Below are 25,865 nucleotides of genomic sequence, written 5' to 3' on the forward strand. Positions count from 1 at the left end.
GCTCACATCAATGAATATATCAAAGCTGACATCCAACAACCATGAGGAGGCACGAACGATTACGACATCCGAGTCGATTTCTTCAGATGACGAGGCAAGAACCCAGAAAACTAGGAGTATATGTGACTTATATGAGGCAACAAGCGAGTTGTACTTGGTGTGTCTCCTGGCTCAAGGCGAAAATATCTCTTTTGAAGAAGCGATTGTAGATGGCAAGTGGCGAGCCGTTATGGATGATGAGATGCATGCAATTGAAAAAAATGGCACATAGGAGCTCATTTCTCTTCCTGAAGGTCATAAGACTATTGGTGTCAAGTGGGTGTACAAGAAGAAAATGAATCCACAAGGCGAAATCGAGAAATACAAAGCTAGATTGGTCGCAAAAGGTTACAAGCAACAAGCCGACATCGATTATGAAGAGGTGTTTGCACCAGTGGCTTGAATGGAGACCATTCGACTTTTGATTTCTTTTGCGGCTCAATTGAAATGGCGTATTTTTCAAATGGATGTCAAGTCAACCTTTCTTAATGGGATTTTGGAAGAAGAAGTATACATTGAGCAACCCCCCGGGTATGAGAAAAAAGGTAATGAAGATAAAGTTTTAAAATTAAAGAAGGCTTTATATGGCTTGAAACAAGCCCCTAGGGCTTGGAACACTCGGATTGACCAATATTTTAAGTCGCATGGTTTTGTGCAATGCCCGTATGAACATGCACTGTATGTGAAGGTTAAAAATGGAGACATGCTAATTGTGGCTTTGTATGTTGATGATTTAATTTTGATGAGCAATAATGGAGAAATGATTGATGACTTCAAAAGGGCCATGAAGAGTGAATTTGAAATGACTGATTTGGGACTTATGTCCTATTTTCTAGGTCTTGAAATAAAGCAGGTTAGTAATGGCATTTTTGTTTCACAAGAAGCCTATGCTAAGGAGATTTTGAAACGTTTCAGAATGGCAGATTGCAAGCCGGTCAATACACCGGTTGACTGTGGCATCAAGTTATCTCGAAATGACAAAGGGAAGGTGATTGATGCAACATTGTACAAAAGCCTAGTTGGAAGCTTGCGATATTTGACATGCACAAGGCCGGATATTTTGTATGGAGTTAGCCTTGTGAGTCGGTACATGGAGGAGCCAAGATCGACACATTGGAAGACTATCAAACAGATTCTTCGTTACATTCGAGGTACTCTATCACTTGGGTTATTTTATGGATCATCCACTAACAAATTAGCAATTTTTGGTTATTCGGATAGTGATTGGGGTGGAGACACGGATGATAGAAAAAGCACCTCAGGGTTTGTATTCTACATGGGCGATACGACTTTCACGTGGCTTTCAAAGAAACAACCAATAGTATTGCTTTCAACATGTGAAGCAGAGTATGTGGCTGCGGCAACCTGCGTGTGTCATGCAATTTGGCTAAGGAGGTTGCTTGAAGAAATAAATTTTCCACAAGGTGCAGCTACCGAAATTTATTTGGATAGCAAGTCGGCAATCGAATTAGCTAAAAATCTGGTACATCATGAGAGAAGCAAACATGTTGACGTGCGATTTCATTTTATGCGAGAGCATACAAAGGAGAAAAATATCGAATTAGTTTATGTGAAGAGTGAAGATCAAGTGGCCGACATTTTTACAAAGCCATTGCCTGTCAAGTTGTTTGAAAAATTTAAGAATCTTCTTGGCATGAAGGATGGAGACAGAATTAAGTTTAAGGGGGGGTGTTGAATTAAACTTAATTTTCTATAAAAAATTTTTGGTTTTTTTTATTCAAAGTTCAATGTTTATAGCATAAGTTCATGTTCATACATGATTCATGTACATGTTCAAATTTATGTGCATACACAAGTTCAATGTTAGTAACACAAGTTCAATGTTAGGTGTTAATGGCTAATGTATAAGTTCAATGTTAGGTTCATATATTTAAGATTTTAAAAGTCATCATTGTACCTATAAATACTCTAATTGTTTTATATTTGGAATAGAGAAAAATCAAAGAATTATAAGTCTTCCTCTCAAATAATTCTTCCACACAAAGTCTTTCCCTTATATAAGGTTACCTCCCTTTTCCAACATGTATCACCAATAAATCATTAAAGAATGGCAGATATGTAGAAAGTTGTCTCGTTGACTTGCTGACTAGTACTATCAAAAGAGTGAACTCTCTGATTGTGCTTGATTCCGACCAATATATAAGTGCCACATTGGGTAATGGATGCTACATTATTCTATGATTCTTTATTTTTTTATATATCAATTTAATGGAATGTAGTACTGGAGGTTAAGGAATTCATATGCAAACATCAGAAACATGTCAGTTTAAGAATGGGTATCAATTTAATGCTTTTATTATATCAATGAATAAATGATAATAAAAGCATGCATGCATGTTATATATAAACACCATTTCGGTTTTTAAAAATTTTATTTTAATTTGTGAGTGATAGTTGGAGAAGCACCTGATTAAACCCAAGAAGAAATAAGAAGTGGGGGTAGGCATGTCGGCTGATCAAACTCAGCATGAGGAATGAGAAGTCAGTCTCAGAAGAGAAGCCCACAACGTCACCACATGCTCCATGCTTCTGCCTTTGACTCATCAATTTTACTAACAATCATGTGCTATGACTATTTTCGAAACTCATTACTCCCTAAACAGACATAATTACTACACTTGCTTGTTTCCCAAGAAAATAAAATTTTGACTTATTTCCAAAGAGAAGAAAATTTTGCTGAATGTGAATATATTCACCATGGAGTTTTCTCATTAATAGGATTTGTATACATGTAATCTATGTATGCAAGATTTGCTGTCATTTTCTACTATAAAACAATATATGAGTAGTTGAAATCAATCTTTTAACTCAAACCCAAATTATGTTTTGATCAAGTTTAACTACATGTATGGTAATTAGAGTCCAAATCTTAAGTTGAATTATTGGTTCTTAATATGTTAATCTCAGTCATTTTCTAACAAAGTCAATTTCAATCTTTTTCTAGGTAGTTAAAAATGTAAATTTTCAACAAGAACTCCAAAATCTACCCACTCTCTATCATTTGACCTCACTATTTAAATACAAAAGATCCTCTGTATGCAAATTTATAAGCTTACATTCCCAAGATGAATTTTCAATCTACAAGAAGAAGACTAAAGAAACCGTAAACCCATTTGACCATGAAAAATTGAGTTAGGAAGATTGATGTAAATGTAAATTTCAATTTCTTATAGTAGGTAGATGGATTCAATAGAAGTAGATAAATTAAGTTATTGGCAGGCTAATATCTTTCAGAATCTTATTACATAATGTGATGGTCCCTCACTGTCAAGACTTAATGAGGTGTATCTTAATTATAAATATCTTAATTATATTTCAAGTGAGGATTCGTATATAATATGGAAATTAGCAAGTATATATAACCAAATAAACATACTTTTTCATCTTTTTATTTGAAATATATGTATGATAATTCCGTATATTAATTTTTAGGCCAAGGTTTTATGTAATTCAAACCTCTACCTATCAATTTTTAAAGATTCAAATATCCACCCATAAATAAATTTCTATTAAAAAACTCAATTAGGATTAAAAAATAAAATCGTTATTTAATAAAAAAATTTTAAATATTAAGGTTTAATCATATTTTTTCCTCTAAGTTTAAAAATCTAACAATCTTTTTCACTTAAAGTTTGAAAAATGAACATTTTTTTTTATAAGGTTTGTAGTTTTCCCTTGCTATTGTTTCTCCGATGACTGGAGCCAACCAACCTTCATACGGACACTTCTCTCTCTTCCAAACAATTCATCGACGCAAAAATGAAATAAATCTATGAATCACACAAATTTATTTTCTTAGGTCGATCTATGAGTCAATCGACCTACAGTTAACCAAATAGATAAAATAAATTACTAAAATATTCATAAAATATATCTTTTGAGAGAGAGAGGAGCAAGGGAAAACTACAAATTGCAAAAGAAAAATGTTTATTTTTTAAATTTTAAATAAAAAATTGTTAAATTTGTAAATTTAGGAAGGAAAATGTAATAAAATTTTAATTTTTTAAAATTTTTATTAAAGAATGGTTTTATTTTTAGTTTTTATTAAAATTTTTAATAAAAATTAATTTATAAATAAATATTTAAGTTTTTTTTGAAGTTAAATGATAAACTGTAGAGCTACCTCAATCCTTGTGTGGGCACAAGTTTTTTGGCCTAATTTTTATTTTCTATTGCTCATTTCTTCGGGATGAAAGTTTAAATACTTTTTTGTTTGACCAGCGTGTCGTCTGAGACAAAAATTTCAACTATTCAAGTTCGAGGAGCGTTCGGTTACGAAGTTAGAAAGCATCTTGTCTTCGTAACTGTTAGAAAACATCCGATCTTCATCTTGCCTAACTTCAGAAGATAAAAATGGTGTCCAAAGGTATCACCAATCGGAACTCTTAGAGAGATTGTGTGGTGTGCAGTAATTGCAAATCTTCTTTAAATTTATAATCTTTTAACTTTTTACAAGAAATTAAAAAAAAGCAACAAAAATTTGGTTTGTTAGAGAAAACAAAACAAAAAGACAGTCTTCTCTTTTGATTTTTGCTGTTAAGAAAATTTTAAAAACTGCTTCACTTTTTCTGCAGCCAGCTCAAACTCATGAAACTCTGATTCCTTTACTCTAATCCCATATGAAATTAAAACCCCTGTTCTCTCTGCTCCAACCTTACTCCTTTCAAAAAGGTACTGCTTTTACGTCTTCAATTCTCTCTACTCATTTCGATTTGTTATTCAGCAATTTTTGTTCAAGGTATGATCTTGTTTCTGGGATTTCTTTGTTTTGAATTTTTGTTTGTAAAGTTCTTCGCTTTATCTGGCTTTATGTGAAAATGTGGAAAAAAATTTAAAATTTGATTTTTGATCAATACCCAATAATGCAAATTCTAAATTTTCTTGGTGTTATCCAGCCACCAAACTGAAGGGAGGGGTTCATGTTCTTTTAATTATTTCAAGAATTATATTGTGTTAGTTCATGTATAATGTTCAAATTTTTTGTTTTCCATCTGATTACATTAAAGCTCTGAGGACCTCTTTGTTTTCATATTTTTATTTTTATATGTCCATGTTTATGTATGTATCCGTGGCTCACAATAACTGATATTGCAAGGACCACTCCTATTTTGTTGAGATATTTTTTAATGTCAATTTTCAGTATGCTTGTAATGGTCAAATTCAATGTAGAAAATCAAAGTTAGAGAAACATGGTAATTTATGCTAGGATTTGGGTCAAATATGCTTACCAATTACCCTAATTATTGTTTCAGAGAATTTTCTTAAGTTGCCTTGTAACCGTAATCTGATTGACTAAGGGAATATGATTATCTGTCTGTCCGAAATAATATACAGATCACCAAACTATTGTTGCTGAGTCAAGAGTATAAAAGAAAACCTTCATGAAATAATACTGTGGTTAGTGCTACTATTCAGACTCTATTCATTCACATTTTTAACTAATTCATAATTAGGTAACATGTGCTGATACTCACAAGGCCAAACATTCATGTGTCCAGGGGCATGTGCTGTTTGACTTTTCATGTTTCTTTATTTATATAGTTGTGTAAGAAACTGTGTTTTTTTCTCTTCTCATTTAAACTTTATCATTGTGCATTTTGTGTATAGATTCTGAAGTTGATACTATGATGTTTCCATCAAAATGGATCTCACTGAGGTTTTTGCTGCAGATCTTGTGCTTAGCTGTATTGTTCAAGGTGTTGATATAGTTGAGGATGGAACTCACCCTTTGCATTCTGATATTGGCTTGCTTGCATTCTACTGTACAATCTGATTATCAAGGTAAGATACATTCCTTATTCGATATCTTTGCATGTATACAGCATATAGATATGCTAATAGAGTGTTTCCAATTAGTTGTCTATGTTGTGAATTAGACAATTTCTGAAGATAGGGTGATCTGGAAATGAACTGCCCAGTTTATAATTGTCTATCTGATGTCAAATTTTGATGCAAACTAATTGTAGCCACGCTAAGAAGAGATAAATTTCTATCATTTACTTTGGTTCTTATGCTAAAAGTTATTCTATTAGTTTAGTGAACTCTCTAGCGATGAGTAATTTAGAACATTGGAAGAGCTTTTATTTTATTAGATTAGTGGAAGCAGAAAAAAGGAAACCGGTTTAGATGCAGAGAGAGATGGCCTTCAGGTAATAAAGTCAAATCAAAATGCTGATTAAGTTAGATCATTGCTTATTCAGTAGGTGGTTATCAGTTCCCAATGAAACGAGATTTTGATTGATCATTTTTTTAATGTTTGATTTTATCAGGCTTGTGAAAAATTTTGGTACTGACATATTGTTTTTGGTATAGCTGCTAATTTTATGGTGAATATTCTTATATTCTCTTTTAGGAGAGGCACTATTCGCTTTGAAGAATTCATTGCATGTTCCAAGCACTCTGCTGACTGATTGGAATCAAAACCTAGTTAATCCATGCACTTGGACCAATGTCATCTGTGATAATAGTAACAATGTTGTCTCCTTGTGAGTTATTCTTAGATTTAATTTAAACTTCTTCTTTTCTAATTTTAGTGCATGGATAGCACAAATATGCCAGCATAAATTACTTGTTTGCAGATTATGTACTTTAGTTGTGTTCTTGTATCTTATTTGAAAGTATGCTAATACCTTTTACTCCTTTGCAGGACATTGTTATCCATGAACTTTTCTGGAACCTTGTCCCCCAGAATAGGAGTTCTGAGCAAACTTAAAACACTGTATGTATGGAGTGTATTGTTGTAATCAAAATATCATTCGTTACAGCATTTTATGTACCTTTTTAATCTATTTTTTCAGAGGTGACAATTCCCAGCTTCTAAATAATGAATTCTAGGGGTACTTACTAGCAGTGGAGGAAACTCTTTATCTATATTGTCTATGCAGGCCTTTTGCAGTTTAATAATGACCTCAACAGTTTCTTTTTTCTCCTCTCCATTTTATCTATTCTCAGGGTGACTTGCATAATTCCATTGGATTCAGGACATATGCACAGAACTCTGGTATTTATTAGGATAAGGGAAACCTGGGATCTCTAATTGAGATATTTGAGTCATGAGAACTAATCCTCTGAGGATGTGGTTGTTAAATTTGCCACTGTGATTTGCTTAGGTTTAACAAAAAAATTTCCAAGTCCAATTGTTTTTGCATGAATTAAGAAAGACAGTTCACTTTTCAGCCTCACAAATTTTTGTAGGCCTATATTTTCTTTACTGAAGCATTCATTTCCATTTAAACCGAGGGAAAAAAAAATCATGTTCTGACTTCTGGATTTTTATTTCATTGATCTATATCATAGAGGTGATAGATATTGTAGTTTGAAGTCAGAAAATCTGAGAGGAATTTTAGTGGCAAGTAACTTTCATTTTTTTGGGCAAATTATTATCTGTATCTAAATCACTCATTGTTTTATGGATATAATTTATCTTATGCTTTTCCAAATAATATTATGAAGAAAATGATGATGTTTGCCCTCTTTATTAAATTTATCCTTTTATTTGTATGCACTTCTAAAATTTTTCTCCCTACACATGGATACACTGTACACACATGCTAATTACATCAATGCGATGCAACTTGCCATCATTTACTTCAAAGTTGATTATAATATTGTAATGGTCATTGCCTTGTTCCAGTATATCGGTGGGTAATTATACATATGTGGTCAAGATATTTCTAATGTGTATAAGATGCATTTTTCATGTAGGACATTGAAAGGAAATGGCATTAATGGTGAAATACCAAAAGAGTTTGGAAATCTTTCAAGTTTAAACAGCCTGGACTTGGAAAATAATCATTTGATCGGTCAAATACCGTATTCACTTGGTAATCTAAAAAACCTTCAGTTCTTGTAAGTTATTCCATCTATTATTTTTTTTAACCTTGAGGTATATTATATATCTTTATGATTTTCATAATTTCTCATAGTACCTTGATTTTTTTGACATATAATCAGAGCTTTGAATCAAAACAACCTTACTGGCACTATCCCTGAGTCACTTACAGGTCTTTCAAACTTGATCAATATGTAAGTGATTCCAGAAATCAACTGATGCCAGCATAAAGTATAAATAATTTCTAAGTTTTTGATTCCATAGTTGAACTCCTTTTTGCAGTCAGCTTGATTCCAATAATCTCAGCGGCCAAATTCCTGCACGTTTATTCCAAATTCCTAAGTACAAGTATGGACAATAGTTACTTGTAATATTTTAATTTCTAGCAACTCATTCATAATATGAGATATTGTGAACTTTTCATTTATTTGATATGCTTGTATTTAGTCTTTCAATCTCACTCTTTATCGGCAAAACTAGGCTTGATTTTCTTGGCTTATATTAGTTTCACAGGAAACCATTTGAATTGTGATAAAAATCTTCCCCACCCCTGTGAATCAAGGAGTAATGATTCAGGTAATTTGGTTTGATGTTAATTTGTTTTATATGGTAAGGATTGATTTCTCGAAATACAACATTTAAATTGTCTAGACCAACTGATTGCTCGGGTAATTCCCTATTCTGGCAGGGGGTTCAAAGAAGTCCATTATCAGAATTTTAGTTGGGATTATTGGAGGATTTCTTGTTCTTCTTTTTGGAGCCTCTCTATTTTTCTGGTGCAAGGCTAAACACAAAGGCTACAGGCGTGATGTATTTGTAGATGTTGCAGGTTTGTGTTGTTTTTCAGTTTATTGAAAACTAATTACTTTTAGATGTTATTGGCTTTCATATATTTATTAATTTATTTTGTTCTGTAGTTTTCCTTTTCAGTATTTGGTTTAAATTTTGGGAGCATTCGTGCATGGCTTAAGCAATATTTTCGTTAGAATAGTGATGATCAATGTAGAAAATCTTTATGCCGTATCATTTTGTATGAATAATTTGTTAGTGTAGCAAGAATTTATTAACATGTGGTTATGAAAGGTTGTGGGAGAATTTCAAAATTGTGAACTGCAACCTCATGATTTAGGTTGCCACTCATGACTTTGTGGATGCTTGCTCCATAAAAGTTCTCTCTGGCATCCATTTTGTTCTCTTCAAGTGGCTCTGTTATATCCTGTATTAAGTTGTGCACCACCTTCATATATTGGAACTGAAGGATTTGATTGGCACTTTCTCTTAATGTGGTTTCTCGGTTAAAGCTTTCTATTTCTTATTGTGTGAACAGGTGAAGTTGACCGAAGAATTGCATTTGGTCAATTGAAAAGATACTCATGGAGAGAATTACAGTTGGCTACTGACAATTTCAGTGAAAAAAATGTCCTTGGACAGGGAGGTTTTGGAAAGGTCTATAGAGGGGTGCTTACTGATAACACAAAAGTTGCTGTGAAGCGATTGACTGATTTTGAGAGTCCTGGGGGAGATGCAGCTTTCCAACGTGAAGTTGAGATGATAAGTGTGGCTGTCCACAGAAATCTGTTACGGCTGATTGGCTTTTGCACAACACCAACGGAACGTCTTTTGGTGTATCCATTTATGCAGAATTTGAGTGTAGCCTATCGTCTACGAGGTATTTATATCTAACTTATCTTTGCAATGTGAAATCATAAATAAAAGCCACCAAGTGCAATAAAAAATTGGTTTTCTTTTTTTTGCAGATATTATCTTTTATTATGTAATAAATGCAGAAGTGAAAATTATGTATTGGCATCAGAGAGTGGTGCCTCTCGAAATTGTTCATCTGTTCTTTAATCATGTTTTGTTTTGGAATATGCCTTCAGAAATATGAAGCCTAAGACCAAAAAACATGCTATATTGTTACAACTGGATATACACGATGGAATTGTGCTTTTATCTTTATTTTTAGGGGTATTGTAGATTATAGAGAAGTTAAAGTATTTGAATGGTGTGAATTCAAAATTTTTAGCATCTTTGTCATCGTCGTCCTAGTCCGAATTCTAATTTGTCAAGCACAAGGATTAACTGACTCCAGTGAAGATCTGTTACTCGATTTAGCCTGAAGTATTGTTGAATTTTCAGTAATAGAATTCCAATGGTGCACTATGTGTATTTAATCTTGAAACATGAACCGAAAGTAATTGATGAATTATTGCTTGATTTCATTCAATTGTGAATAAATGAATTTATTTGTAGTTTACAACAACAAACTAGGAAAACAATCAGCCTAAACTGGGAAAAAGAATCAAATCAAATCAAACTAAACTAGAAAAAGAAAATACAGAAATATGCAGCAACTAATTTGGAATTTTGATCCTGGTTTAGTGATTTATTCCTGGTTTCCTACAAATCTTAAGTTCTGTTTTAGGCCTACCTCTTCCCAATGTAAGATTTAGTTTCGTCTATAGGGATTTTTGGGTTGTAATTCTTGTATTAATTTAAGCATCCAATAAATTTCTAGAGGCTGCTCTGATGATGTTTGGCTAATTTTAAGCATTATTGCAGAAATTAAACCTGGGGAGCCTGCTTTAGACTGGGCAACAAGAAAAAGAATTGCTTTAGGTGCAGCGCGTGGGCTGGAATACCTTCATGAACATTGCAATCCAAAAATCATTCATCGGGATGTAAAGGCTGCTAATGTATTGCTGGATGAAGACTTTGAAGCAGTTGTTGGTGACTTTGGCCTGGCAAAATTGGTTGATGTGAGAAAGACTAACGTGACTACTCAAGTTCGTGGGACAATGGGCCACATAGCACCTGAATATCTGTCCACTGGGAAATCATCTGAAAGAACGGATGTTTTTGGATATGGGATTATGCTCCTGGAGCTTGTAACAGGTCAACGTGCAATTGACTTTTCACGCCTAGAAGAAGAAGATGATGTCTTATTGCTTGACCATGTAAGGCACAAAATATTTTAATATCTTCATTTGTGTGTATGCATTCATTCATCTCTCCTTGCCTCATAATGGTTGAATTGTCTATATATGACTGACAAGCTGAAGAACTAAATTTTATCTCTCAACAATTTGGAGTTGGTGCAGCTCTAGATGTTAAATATCTTGTTAGCAGGAGCCATAAAATATTCAAGAGTCAGGTTTTTGTTTTTTGGTGTCTTCAGAAACCTTGCAAGGATAAAATGCTTCCATCATGCTTTCACCCAACTTGTATGTGCTTTTTGTGCCAAAGTTGACGTTGCTTCAAATATTTTTTGATTTGAAAATATTCTTTACCTTGTATGAGGTACTTGACATGCATCCTCATGCTGGAATTCAGTTAAATTGGGGTTCATTTGTAATGCAGTTGCTACATTTAAGTCTCATCTTGCATTCTTTGATGTTGGAGTACTGATGTATGTGACGGCAAATTTGCATTTGATGCATCAAAGATTTAAGCTATAGATAATTTGATTGCCTTATACTTTCCAAGTTTTATAATACTCAGTTCGTATGATTCCATCAATCTTTGTTAATTTGTCTCCAAAAGGTCAAGAAGCTCGAAAGAGAGAAGAGACTGGATGCTATTGTAGATCACAACCTTAATAAAAGTTACAATAACCAAGAGGTAGAGATTATGATTCAAGTTGCGTTGCTCTGTACACAAGCATCACCTGAGGACCGTCCAGCAATGTCAGAGGTTGTACGCATGCTGGAAGGAGAGGGCCTGGCTGAGAGATGGGAAGAGTGGCAGCACGTTGAAGTTACTCGCAGGCAAGAGTATGAGAGGCTGCAAAGAAGATTTGACTGGGGGGAAGATTCGGTGTACAACCAGGAAGCAATTGAATTATCAGGCGGAAGATGAGGTAACAGGTTACATTAGGCTAGCTTGATGTTTCCTTCAGTAGACATAATTGTAATGCCAAAAAGTAATGCTATGAAAAGAAATGAGTTTAAAAAAAAAGGGAACATGCCTTTATATTTTTGTATATGATATGTTTGTAATAGATCTTCCCTTCTGATCTGCTGGGTTGACACCAGTCTGATACTATTAGCCTGTGCACTTCACTTGGAAATAGGAAAGACAAAATTTTGGTTTGAACTCATGTTTAAATCATGCAGAAGGGCTGCAGTTTTGTTATCTATCTATGTCTGTGATACTATTGGACGCAACTGCTTTAACCTGCCATTCTTCCATTTGCACCACCATCTCCTTGACGTTATCTTTGCATGGAATTTGCTCAGCCAAAAGATACTCTGGTGTCTTCTCCATGTCTATGTCTTCAAGGTTGATGCCACACTTGATTCAATCAACACCTGCCATTGCTAGAGCTTCTATTAACATGGCTTCTGGCACAATGCCTTCTAGCAGCATTCATGCCTAGGCTGTTTTCCATGGAGATAACATCAAGTCACTTGTATGCTTATTTATATTTGTGTGTGCCTGTGTATGTGACAGCAAACCTTCTATCTTGTGATAAAGGTCACAGACAGTACATGAATCTTTCTGTGACTTGAGCCACTTATACTTCACTCTCACTTTTTCATGGACTTTATTAAATCACAGTCAAGGATAATTAATTATCTGATAAAAGTTGGTAGTGGGTAATTGGCCTATGAAAAGACCAATTGTTATGCAGTGAATGTGTACAAACCAGTATGTGATTGCTTTCATCATAAGTTCTTGGTTTCTGGATAAATTTTACATTTCACATGAATGCATGTGATATATGGGTGAGGTCATTTAAGATGCGATGCAGTCAAGTGAAGTAGATTTTTATAAATAGTAAAAAAGTTTTGGTGAGGTCACTTAAGATGTATGCATAGATCTGCCAGATAGGGTTGAAGGCTAACAGATTATACAGGAGAAGAAAATTAAAAACGTCTCTTTGTTCTTTTAGTAAATAGTATTCATTTCGAAAGAAACTTTATAACACTAACAACAATGCTATAGCAATTCCTCCATAAAAAAATACATTGCAAATCAGATGTTAGGCATTAGCATTTTGCCTTCCAAATTGAAATTTTGTCTTTGTCTGCTTCGCTGAGGCAACAGTTTTAGCCCATTCAAGCATCTTTTTTTTAAACCATTGCTCATTAACCCCCAACCGCTCACTTCTCTTCTGCTCATTCTTAATGCTTAACCTTTGCTCAGCGAGCAGATATGCAGGAATTTGTTCTAGGCCTTCATGTTCCCATGCTTCTACATCAATGCCACATTCTGCATAGTCAGCGCCGGCCATGGCGAGAGCTTCAATAGACATTGCTTCTATACCAATTTCTACTCTGAAGAGTGTATCAGTGAAGAGAAATCTTTAACGTATTTATATGCAGTAAATTCCTGTGAGCAACCACTGTTCCTGTGTGCTAGCAGCATTATGTCAGAGAAAGATACACGGGTATTCCATGGACAAAGTTTTACTACATTGTACCCGTGATCTCTTAACAAGCCCAAATTGAAATTGTTTACTTGTAATGGAAGTTACAATTTGACCCCAACCTTCTGCTAATATTTCTAAGCCATAACTTGGATACCAAATTTGGAGATTATTCTCAGAAGGGTATTGTTCAATGAGCAACAAAAGCAACTATATAATCATCTAAAGTCAACCACATTACTGGAACTGAATTCTATGTGTTCATAGTTACAATTAAGAAACTTCATATTTACGTCATTGAATTCACCAGGAACATGACAGCAATCCTGTTAAATCTTCAAGTTTTCGTGATCAGAAACTTTGTTGTAGAATCTTCGCATAGTAGTTTCCATTTGAGGGCTCACGGTTTTTGTCGCTGAGACTACTAAAAGAAACAACAAATAAACCAAAGAGAAAGAATTGAAAATGCCGATTACCATTAAAGGAATGTATAACCTGAAACAAGATTTTCCTGGGCAGCAATCCTTATAATGATGATTCTCCATTGTCCCACTTCTGGATGCTCTTCTAATTTCTTCATGCATCTTCTTCTTTACATCATTGAATTCGTCAGGAACATGACATTGACAGCAATCCTATTAAAAATATCGAATGTCTCGTAATTGTCCAGAATTTTATCAGATTTTATTAAAATGAACGTAATATATTCCTATAATTTTATCAAGGTAGATAATGTTTGATCACTTTTTTTATCGCTTATAGCAGAATAATTGTACCTAGTGTTATGTGAATCAGGTCAGGAGAAAATTTTATGTGAAATAAAATCTAATAAAAATAATAATAATAAACATACAAATAAAATTTATTTCGAAGGAAGAGTACAAGGTAAAATTATGAAATATTACAAGACAGCACATATTTTCAGCATATATGAGATTATTTTCCTATGCAAATAAAAGTTTCATTTTTCAAAGGAAAAACCCTACAAGACATTATGTATTCTCAGCATATATAAGATTCTTTTCTTATTCTATCTTGTGTCAACTAGGACATATAATTATCTCTTACCAAATTGAGGATTATAATTATTTTTGTTTATTATACAATTAATATTAAAATATGAATGAATCTCTGGACAGTATATAAAATATTACAAGACATGCTACAAAACCTCTATAGATCCATTCACCCTAGAGCTGAATATCATAACAATAGTTCTGGGCTCCCGAATTGCAGGACAGATCATGTTAAAAACCTCTCTTGTCTGATTATTCGGCCTCATTCTCCAGATCATATACAATCGTTAGTACAGTGGATAATAGAGTTGCGTAGCTGATTTCAATCACCATTATTGTAGTCTATTATGTGTAAACTCTGTATTGTATACTTCTAGTTGATAACGAAAAATCGTATCTCAACAAAAGGAAAAAAAAGGCACTAGTCTCCTAAGTAAAACTCCTCTCTTTCCCATTCAACATGATCCACGTCAGCCATTGCTAAAGCTTCTATTGAAATCTTCGACATTATGTATCGAAGAGTACATTAACCTCTGAATAATTATAAATACATATAAATTTGTTTGTAAGGAGAACCGCTGGGGAAAAGTAGATTTGTCTGGTCAAAAGTTCACGGGAGAGATGCAATAAAACTGGTATCTGTGCATAGTTACAAGTCAGAAACTTCTTCTTTACATCATTGAATTCGTCAGGAACATGAAAGTAATCCTGTTAAATCTTGAATTTCTCGTGATTAGAAACTTTCTTGTAGAATCTTCGCATATTTCTAAACCGGTATTCTACAGTAGTTGAGGGCTCACTGGTTTTTGTCACTAGGACTATTAAAAGAAACAACAAATAAGCCAAAGACAAAGAACTGATCATGAAAGTCCTCATTACCATTAAAGGAACAAGGGCAGCAATCATTTTACTGATGGTTCTTGATTGCCCCACTTACGGATGCTCTTCTAATAATTTTAGTTCAAAATTAAAAGAAAAAAGGAATCCCTAGAATTTCACTTGGGAAATTGCCGTAGGATGAGACAGCTAGATATTTAAATATTAATATTCATTTTATATGAGTTGTCTAGAACTAATGTCACCCCGTCCCCAATGAGACTTGACAAAAGCCGTGTATATATGAAATATAATATAGGCCAAACGACTATTTCCCACCCAAGGTATGCTGTAACGACAAGTTTTCATTCTTTAACTATAGAAGCATTAAATATCTATTCATGACTGATTAAATTTAATAAAACTCTAACGGTAGTAAGGATAAAATCATCATTTTCTCTATAATATTAAAATAAACTAAAATAGAATTAGCTTTTACCCCCCTAAACTTTAAAAACTATAATTTTCTCCCAGCCTAAGTTTTAAAAAATTACAGTTTTACCTTAGGATTTTGTTTTGAAATCTCTGGCAACATCTCTGGCTCCATTGCCGACGGCATCTCCCTTCCGAAGCATCCTCTCCTTTCGGCGATCTCTTTCCTCCTATTTGGACGCCTAATCGTCATAGGAGAAGTCGTGAAAGACGAAGAACTTCATTGGGGAAGACGAAGTTCTTCATCTAGGAAGACGAGTCGTCTTCCCAGACGACGAAGACAAAATCGATCGATCTCGTCTTTGTCGTCTGGGAAGATGATTTCTCTTTCGAGACGACGTCTCTCTACGCCGGATGGGTTGAGGTGGAGTTGAGGGGGGCCGTCGGTGGAAGAGAAACCGTCGGGAGGGGGAGACGGCCGGCGATGGCGTCGGAGAAAGTAAAAGGGTTTAGAAACTAAACCCTAGGGGGGAAATACGATTTTTTCAAACTTAGCTTAGGAAAAAAATGTTAGTTTTTAAACTTTTAGGGGGGAAAATGAGATTAAATTTTCAGGAGTTAGAGTTTCGTTAAATTTAACCGGTCATGAGTGGGTATTTGATATTTCTATAGTTAAAGAGTGGAAACTTATCATTACAGCATACCTTGGGTGGGAAATAGTCGTTTGGCCTATAATATACAACAAGTCCTTTTATGTTGAACTCTGAATAAAATGCATAAGTTAGCATTTATAAGGGATCCATGTGATATTTGAGCACCTGACATCCAATTAAGTGGGAAGTGAATTGCATGAGCTAAGTTGACCAACTTTGTGAGCCTTAAAAGTTCATTATTGCCCTCGGAACTTGAAGATAGAAATAAATTTCCTAGTAATGTCAGTAACTTACAGAATTCTTAATCAAAAAAACAGGAAACTAATTAAACATGGAAACTGCAAAATTCGTTATTGAAACATAATGTACAAGATGATCAAGGATCTTGAAAGGGGGCCTAACTTATAATATTGCAAAAACAGTCGGATCCTCATAAGTTATGCCGCTGCCCAAGACTTCGATGTCCATCTCTCTCCCTTCGATGATCTTCAATAAGTTGAGCCATTTTCTTATGCTCCCAACCATAAATAGTCTTTCCTTCTCACTTACTTTTGTAACCTCATCTTCCAAAGCTTCCTCTTCTTCTTTCTCAGCTTCTTCTTCTTCTTCAGCGAATAAATGGAGAGGTGGCTCCGACTCCACGTCCTCTCGTTCCCATTCTTCCACATCCATACCCCATTCAACATGATCCACGCCTGCCATTGCCAAAGCTTCTATTGAAATCTTCGACATTATCAATGGAAGACAACAGCTAGAGTACATTAAACTTCTGATTAATTTCTTCAACATCAACAATTTATATATAAGGAGAACCACTCCAAAAAACTAAGGGGAAAGTAGATTTGTCACGGGAGACATACAAATAAAATGCGTTAATACTAGTCTAAGTATGACGTATCTCCTTGTTCAAACAACTTTTTTACAGTAGAACACACAGAGTGAAAGAGAGACTTATCTTAAACAAGTAATATTCTCGTGACATTAATTTTATTGACCTACTCGATCATAAACATACAAATTAAAATCATAAACAGAAGTGCTGATCCACCTTCCTGATGTTAGTTAGCCTGACGTTCTTTGATATTAATTGATACAAGTAACAATTATAATCCCTTCAGCTCATGTTTCACATGTATACTCAGTGGAAAATCATGCATATTGTTCCAGAAACTGATTATTTTTTTCACTTGTTACATCTGTAACTTATCCAAGATAATTAGGATTTCCATTTTTATAGATTACATTAACCGTAATATATAAACACTGGTATCTTTTAGAACTACTCGCCTTCATAATGAGATTTATTGTTATCTTACTAACATCCTCTTATAAGCTCACACAAAATATATTACTTGAATTCTCTCTAAAATAAACTTTTTGTCACTCTTTGTATAACTACGGTAAATGAAAATTTTCTTCAAACAATCGAAAAACTCATTTATTTATTAGACTCCTTTTTTTTTTTTTTCCTACTTATGGGAATACTCTATGTGTAATATTTCTCCATAATTATATGATTTCCGCACATAGATACATCCATTATTTATCAATGAACTATGACTAAACATTGGACTGCCCAATAAAGCACAGAAATTCGGACCCACGACGCCCTTAAAGGACCACAAGTTCAGGTGAATGCATACAGGCAAGATAGCACCATTATTGTGCTTGCTGATGCGTGAAAGAAGACTTGCATTTTCTTTTTTCTTTTTTCTTTTTTATGCTTTAAACAGCTATTCTAATCTAGCTCAATCAATTGGCTTCTAATTTCGAGTGACTATCTTTTGGTCTTCCACCACCCCAATGTATGTATGATTGAAAAAAGAGTTGCCTAATGCCTACAATTTTGCTTTTACTTAAAAAATTTTCGGCATATGTATCATCAGCTTTAAACTTTTATGTTAACTGAATGTGACAGAGTATGTTAAACGCCAAGAGATAAAGAGGCAAGTGGAGCATATGTATTGATTCTGCTATTTGATTGGCTTCTTCTCCAATTGGATGACACCCAGAACCAGCAAGGAGCATCTAAAAAATGACCATAACAGTGGTGGATAATTACTAAAACAAGATCGACATTCATCTTTATTTCAACTCAAAAACACAAAAATAGATGAATTTTACATGTTTCAACAAAATAAATAAGATTACAGCAATCATAAACTTAACTACAATGGCCCTCCTCCTCCGTTCCAAGCAACTCCCAACGCATCTTGCAAACAGTAATTCTCAATTGAACCAAACTGATCGAGCAGCCCATCAAAAAACCCATCATCCAAATTACGATTACACCCCTCGTCCTCCATCTCCATCTCCTCCTCTTCCTCCACCTCCAACTCCTCCTCCTCCACCAAGCCCTTCATTTTCTCCTCCACCTCCGGCATATGCCCTTCAAACAACGCCACGTGTCCGAACAACTTATCCTTCCTAGAAAAACTAGTCCCACATGAACACTTCCACCTACTCTCCCCACAATGCTTGTAATGACTCTTCAAATCCGAAACCACTGAAAATCTCTTCTTATTACACCGCTCGCATGTGTACATCTTCGGGCAATGGCTCCTCTTAAAATGATTCTTCACGCATATTACTGACTTCAAAGGTCGAAACTTTTTGTGTTTCTTATTCCGATTACATCCCTCGTACGGGCATGAAAATCTCGTCTTCTTCCTCCCTGAAACTTCATCCTTGTCGGGTTTAGCCAAAAACTCCGCCGATTTGAACTCGTTCCCGTGTGCTCTCATATGCATCCGTAAATTCGCATCTCGCTTGAACCCTTTACCGCAAATATCGCAAAAGTGTATGTGCTCTGCGAGTAGCTCAACCGCGTCGATCTCCACCACCTCGTAATCCGATTCCGATTCAAACTCTATTTTTTCCGATTTTTGGATCGCTTTTCCCGACACAGCGGCGGGTTCCGGGAGTGTTGGACGTGGGGGTGGTTGTGGATTGGAGCAGGCGATAAGGGCAGCACCGTTGAGGATTGTTTGCTGGATGGCGGAGGAGATTTCGGCGGAGACCATGTCCATTTGTTGTTTGCTAATGAGGGTGTTGGAGTTGACCGATTGGGATAAAAAAGATTGCAAAGACTCCATTCTTGTTCTTACAGCTGAGAGATTCATGAGCGGAACCGTGTAATCCGAGTTTGACATCGGATATTCCGGTCGATTTTGCCGAGATTCGGCGAGATTTGACATTGTAAAACCCAAACACGGAGAGACTCAGACGACTTTTCGGGTCTGGCTCTGTTTGATAAAGGCTTTAAAGGGGATTTGTCTGTTCTCACTTGCGTGCAGCTAGTTACACTGTAAATAAAAGACGTGTCAAAACACGTGTCATGATTGAGAACTGCTGATTAAGTGGCGGCCGGTGGGCCATAAGGTTATAGTAGCCGTTCGATTTTGTGAAAAGAAGATTGTCCAAATGGGGTTGTTTGGAAATGGACCAGAAAGTGGACCTTACTTTATCAAACCATCAAGTGAAAATACTATAATACCCTAAATGGTTATCTTTATAATATTATATTAAATATGGACAGCTGGTTAAAGATTAGATTTCTAGTGAAATTTTTAAGAAATTTATTATTTTACTTAATATGAATGCTGAAAAGCTTGTATATATTTTTCATGTTAAATGATCTTATAGAATAAATAAAATATATTGGTATATATAACAGATAAATTATTTTAAGGGAATTTTCAGTAAACCCTGTATGTTTCAATAACTATAAGAAGCACCTGGTGGTAAGTTCTATCAATGAAAGATGAATTTTTCTTCTTCGAAATTATTTACACAAAGTCCCCAGTGTTCCCATTCAACCCTCATTACTTAGAAAACTGCATTGTGACCCATGATAAATTCAAACACTAAGTAGTCACAACTGGCATCATCCATGACCTCTCGTCAGCTACTAACCACTACAAAGGACTAGCAAAAATCTATGGAGGCCTCACGTTGGCCACAAAGGACATGAAGCCTCATGATTGTCACAAAATGGCTAAAGCTTTAATCCGACGTCGATAAAGACCATATAATGGCCTCTCAATATTGGGCAAGGTTTGATCTTGAGCTACTAAAAATGGAGAATAAAAAAAAAAAAGAAGCGAAAATTACCTATAATTTAAGCAAAAATTACCTATAATTTACTAAAAAGGCCCTTATTATAAGTTTATTGATGTAAGTGTATGGTTGGTTCTTCCCTGCAGGTTCATATTGAGTTTCCAAATCAAAGTTGCATACTTGCATTGATTGAGTGTCTTAAAAGGTAGTCAATGAAATTTATAGTATAAGAAAGTTTTCAAAAGAAAATTAAAGGATGAGTCGAGGATTAGGTTTTTTGAATTTTAATATGTATATTACCATATTTATTAGATTGACGTCTGAGTCGGAGACAATTTTATTTATTTGATTTCCATTCAATTAAATTATATGTTTCCAGGGGCATAACCACTATTTTTTACCTGAATGACATGTTTTTGACCTCTCATTGATTGTTAGATACCACGAAAGACTCACAAAAAAAACCTTTAACAAAATGGGGGGTTAGGGTTAATTTCCCAAACCAATGGGCGGTTACATCAAAACCCTAACTTTAATTTTATTAATGCAAGTGTATGGTTGGTTCCATGTAGGTTGAAAGGAGTTTTCAAATACAAGTTGCATACTTGCATTGATTGTCTACTCTAGTCAATGGAATTAATATTATTATAATTAAAGGATGAGTTGTATTGTATTATTAGATTAAGTTTCTACAAATTATAATCCAATTTAGTCTTAATGTTTCATCCTAGCTTAGCTTGGGCCTTCTATCATTAAAATATTAATATTTTTCTTTATCTTAATATATAAGGAATCATGTGGTTGTGATTGTGAACATATAGTAAATAATAACACATTAATATTTATAAACCAAGTAAAAATAATGAGAAATGAAATTTTAAAGCACATGTATGTATACATTATTAATAAAGGCCGGCAATAAGGTGGTCTATAGTGGATCTCAGTGGGGAACAATTTTATTTCATTATCAATTCAATATAATTATGTGTTTCCAAATGGTAAGATTCCATATATGGCGTCTCGGATTATCTTAGCATACTTTTACTTGTAAAACAAAATCAAAATAATCAATTGTTGTTAAATAGATAAATTTCTCGTTAATTAAATTTGTGGTGGAACGACACTCAAAGACACAATAAGACTTATTTAAAAACCATTAGTAAAAATCTTACTAATTAGAAGTTTCACATAGTAAGATATGAATTATAAGTTTCATTTTGTGTTTAATTAATTATAAATTTAATTCTACCAAGTTATAATTATATTATTATTGTAATTTTAATTAAAATATAAATAAATTTCTAGAAACATGTTTGAATCAAGAGTGAGTTTTTAAATGCCTTTTTTGTATGTAACTTTATATTTTTTTCAAAAACCATTAGTAAAAATCAATAATACAACTGTAAAATTAGACATTCACATTATCGATCTAACTATGTTAAAAACTTCTTTTGTCTTTACTATTCATTCACATATTTAGAATCATTATTAATCCTTAGCATAATGAACAACAAAATTATTTATTTAATTTTAATCGTTATTATCATAGCCTGTCTTGTGTAGGGCTTTAAATTACATACTTTAATTGGTGATGAAAAATTTCATCAACAAATTATTTCTTTGAGTTCCAACTATAAATGTTGTGTAACTATAATTGAAAGGCAAATTGATTTCCATAACATATATAAGCATTACACTAGTAAAAATTATAATGTCTAAGCTACAATATTTGTCTTAGTTGTTGGGATGTCAATGGTTGTAGAGTTGGGTGGCTTGCTTTTCTCATGGAAAAAATCATACACTAGACTTGCTTTATCAGTTTTTCTTCTTCCATCCAATTAAGTTGCATGACTTTGTACAATTTTCTGTATTCAAGTCGATTTATAATGTGCAATGCAATTATGTCTGTGATTAGGTTACTGAATCCTACAAGTCTTATTTATTTCTATTCATTGAAACTTTCCAATAAGTTTTGGAATCCCTCCGTTGAAGTTACATTTTTCAATATAAATGGCAATAACAGTATTAAGAATTTTTTCATTCTGAAAATTAATTTTTTGAGACTCATATTTAGATGGGAAGTTTGGCAGTTATAAAAAGGGTGGAATGCAGACAATTTGAGGAAGAAAGCTAACCTCTCGAAAAGCGATGAAAGCGGAGAGAGTGTATCCTATAGATAGACAAATTAATTACTGGGAAACCCTGCATGGCCTCTCGAAAGTCAAACCAGAGAATTAGGAAAATTGTTAATTGTTCATTCTCTTTTTGTAATTGTATTGTGCGTACAGAAATGGCCATTTTCATCCATTTTGTTTGTTGAGTTTGGTGGACTCCATGGGTATCTCTAAACAAACAAGACTGAATTATTTTCATGCTCTCACATCAAACAGGACTGAGTCTAAACACTGACTCAAGTTCTTGTCGAAGTCCAAATATATATAGGGATATCTTGAATACTTGGTATGCAGGATTGGAAAAACAACAAAACTCGTATGCTGTTTTATATAAGTAATCAGGGGGATAGGACAGACTTATTGGTCATAGTCAACTATTAGGCAAACTGTTCCCAAACTGTTCCCACCAACAAAACGACATTGTTGATTTAGCAGGTTCCTTTCACATCCACCAAGCGGTAGTTTCTCTTTTCCCAGCTCGTATCTATTCTATGTCGTGAACCAAAACTTTAATCCTTAATAAATAATCATTAGCACGTATATTTGAAAACTTGTCATCATCATCAACAAAATTATCATCACTCTGATCATCGAGATCTATAGGCTGCACGAAAATATAATATGAAATGTTATTTGCAGATAGTCATAAATCAAAAATTCTCTTACAGGAACAATGCACACAATAAATAAATGAAATAAAGGATCACTTCGTCTATAAGGCTTCAGGTTAATGGGTAAAGACACTGTTCCCTAGTGAACAAGTGGGGTAGGGGCAATGCCCACATACCCACAACCGGTTTGAAATTAATTTATCTTATCTTAGTACGGTCTCTTTAGAATGAGGATTTTAATAGGGCTTTTGTTAAAAATAAGAAACCTACAATATAAACACATTATTGTATATAAATAGTACAACAATTCATTAATAAATACATTCATTGTAACAAAAAATATGTGAAAATAAAAAAATAATATTGATCCTGTTGGAAGTAGTCATATTTTAAGTGATTTAGAATAAATTGTGTGTTCTTTTTTTTTAATTGTATATAATAATTTAAGCGTATTTGTTTGTTTTATTGATTTCATATGACATCTAGTTTGTTCATAAATTTAGTATAGCCAAAAACTGTCATTTATTCTTGGTCTTAGCTAGTAACTACTCGATATAATATTCAAAACCAGCATATTTTGTCCCTGCTCTCATCCTCATACTTAAGATAATGCTCAAGATGGTGATCCTGAAGCAATTGGGACCCAAACAAGAGACATTGGAATTGAGCATACTAGTTCCACGCTGCCTCAGTGTTATATAAAAACCCCAGCAGGGTGACCAGAGAAAAGCAATGCACCAAGTGGATTCCCCGTAATGACTTCAAGCCATAGAATATACATACTTCAGACACAGTTGGAATCATTATAGAGGATCGAACCCCGTAGAAGATTCCAAGTAATTGAGCTGTGCAGAAGTTCATAGCCATTCAATTGCCTCTTATTCTTTTTCTGAGAAATTTTTGACACTGAAAGATAAAATTATTGAACAGTTACCCCCAAACCAATCCCTTCTCTACCTCTTCACCGCCCCCTCTTGTGTGAGAATTTCCCAAGTTTGTTGTTGATGAGAATGGCTCCACAAGTGTACTAAATTTATATTAACTTAGGATTCTCTGTCAAAACATCAAGCAAATTATCGTCCCTTCTCTGTCAAAACAAGTTTAATTAAAGCCTTGGAATTTAGAGAGAACTATTGGAAACATCCATCTGACAATTCCTAGATATCATTGAAGTGATCATTTTTTATATTTACTCGGTATTCTACACCAATCACATTGCAAAAACCATTTAAATGACTCTGAACATATGAATGCAACAATGATATTCTGAGGTTGGGATCCAATATTAAGCATTAATCTCAAACAATTGCTGAGGTTTCTGCACCTAATAATCTTAGATGTTCACTAAAACCTCCATTATCTTCTGTTCTATCACTAATTGAAGAGGGCAAAGCCAGTCCTTCAGATGCCTCAACCATTATTGTTACTACTGTTTCTCCCTCAAATGCTCATAAGGTTAGCAGTTCTTGCTATGCACATTTTGGTTCTCAAGTGAAATTACTAACAGGCATATATAACTAAGGAGTTGTTTTTGTTCTTTGCCTAAATCTTAGACAATTGCAGAGCTTCTGGGAACTTTTGTGATTATGTTTGTAGGATGCGCATCCTGGATGATCGACCAAAGATACCACGTTACCCTTGTGGGTGTAGCAATAGCATGGGGCTTGGTTTTGATGGTTATGATATATACATTTGGCCGTGTCTCAGGTGCCCATTTCAATCCTGCTGTTACCATCGCTCTTGCCGCATCTGCAAAATTTCCATGGAGACAGGTACAGCAATGTAATGGAGCAAGGTTGACCATTTGCTGTCTATACAAGCAAGTTTAGTTACACAGTAATGTATGTTTACTGAAACATTGCTTGTCAGGTACCAGCATATGTTGCAGCACAATTGGCAGGCTCAACATTGGCAGTACTAACACTAGCTATGCTGCTCCATGAACAAATGAACATAGGTGTCACAGTGACTCAATATTCAAAGCCAAAAACTCATTGTGAAGCTTTTGCTTGGGAGTTCATTCTTTCATTCATTTTAATGCTCACAATCTGTGGTGTAGCAGCTGATAACAGAGCTGTATGGGATTAATTAATTTCTTCTACAGGATCATTTATTTTCATAACAATTGTTACTTCAGTTTCTAACATATTTTATTGATCAAAAACAGATCAATGAGCTCTCAGGAATCACAGTTGGAGCCACAATGTTGTTTGATGTCCTAGTAGCAGGGTAATGTAACTTACTTGCATGGAACTTATTAAAAGATGTAGCCCATAAACAAAGTACCATTCTCATGCAACTAAAGCTGCTTTCCAGGAACATAACAGGAGCTTCAATGAACCCTGCAAGAAGCATAGGCCCTGCCCTTGTTTCTGGGCAGCTTCATTCCCTTTGGCTTTACATTTTGGCTCCTACTCTTGGAACTATAACTGCTTCTTCGATTTACTGTCTTGTATGGTTTCCCTTGCCTGAGAATTTTGGTGAACAGAATACCAAAGAGTAATATACTTATGACTGCACTGTAGACAGACCCAAGCATTAATTTAAAGTATATTTATTTTCATCAATTGTACTACGTTGATGGCATTGAAGAATTTTTGCACCTAGTTGTTGAAAATGGTCAGGGGCCAGCATCCAAATGATGGATTCCAATCTGAGGCCCACTTAAATACATTAAGCATTAGGTTAAATTTGATGGGAAAGATGGAGGATTAGTAATTAATTATGATATTAAATTACCTAGGAAATCCCAGGGACAACCAGAGAATAATGACAAAGCCAATTTAGTTAGCTAGGAGTAGCAATCTAGTGGCTCCAAAATAGGGGTGTTCAAAGAAATTCT

The 25,865-nt window shown here is 34.3% G+C and overlaps 3 protein-coding genes across 6 annotated transcripts; 2 read left to right on the forward strand and 1 right to left on the reverse strand.

Annotated features, from left to right (window-relative positions):
• Positions 1 to 4,222: 4,222 nt before the first annotated feature.
• On the forward strand, positions 4,223 to 11,986 carry LOC123197909 (probable LRR receptor-like serine/threonine-protein kinase At5g10290). 4 transcript variants are annotated; one of them, XM_044612416.1, is made up of 13 exons: positions 4,223 to 4,426; positions 4,635 to 4,731; positions 5,730 to 5,841; positions 6,413 to 6,545; positions 6,707 to 6,778; positions 7,765 to 7,908; positions 8,014 to 8,085; positions 8,174 to 8,239; positions 8,397 to 8,467; positions 8,580 to 8,720; positions 9,219 to 9,560; positions 10,454 to 10,848; positions 11,435 to 11,986. In XM_044612416.1, exons 3-13 carry the CDS (start codon positions 5,775 to 5,777, stop codon positions 11,747 to 11,749), a joined length of 1,818 nt encoding a protein of 605 aa, XP_044468351.1. In that variant the 5' UTR covers positions 4,223 to 4,426; positions 4,635 to 4,731; positions 5,730 to 5,774; the 3' UTR covers positions 11,750 to 11,986. The 4 variants fall into 4 exon arrangements, with proteins under 4 accessions (XP_044468351.1, XP_044468353.1, XP_044468354.1 ...); XM_044612418.1 differs by having other exon boundaries at positions 4,639 to 4,731; XM_044612419.1 differs by lacking the exon at positions 4,635 to 4,731.
• Positions 11,987 to 18,234: 6,248 nt separating this feature from the next.
• Positions 18,235 to 19,448, reverse strand: LOC123197312 (protein SENSITIVE TO PROTON RHIZOTOXICITY 1-like). Its single transcript, XM_044611551.1, has one exon. The coding sequence runs from the start codon at positions 19,374 to 19,376 to the stop codon at positions 18,348 to 18,350; it is 1,029 nt and encodes a 342-aa protein (XP_044467486.1). The 5' UTR covers positions 19,377 to 19,448; the 3' UTR covers positions 18,235 to 18,347.
• Positions 19,449 to 20,212: 764 nt separating this feature from the next.
• On the forward strand, positions 20,213 to 25,526 carry LOC123198009 (nodulin-26-like). Its single transcript, XM_044612577.1, has 6 exons — positions 20,213 to 20,235; positions 24,361 to 24,478; positions 24,577 to 24,795; positions 24,893 to 25,099; positions 25,191 to 25,252; positions 25,340 to 25,526. The coding sequence occupies exons 1-6, from the start codon at positions 20,213 to 20,215 to the stop codon at positions 25,524 to 25,526; spliced, it is 816 nt and encodes a 271-aa protein (XP_044468512.1).
• The last annotated feature ends 339 nt before the right edge of the window (positions 25,527 to 25,865 follow it).

The sequence above is a fragment of the Mangifera indica genome, chromosome 15 (genome assembly GCF_011075055.1).
Source record: "Mangifera indica cultivar Alphonso chromosome 15, CATAS_Mindica_2.1, whole genome shotgun sequence".
Lineage (NCBI taxonomy): Eukaryota > Viridiplantae > Streptophyta > Magnoliopsida > Sapindales > Anacardiaceae > Mangifera > Mangifera indica.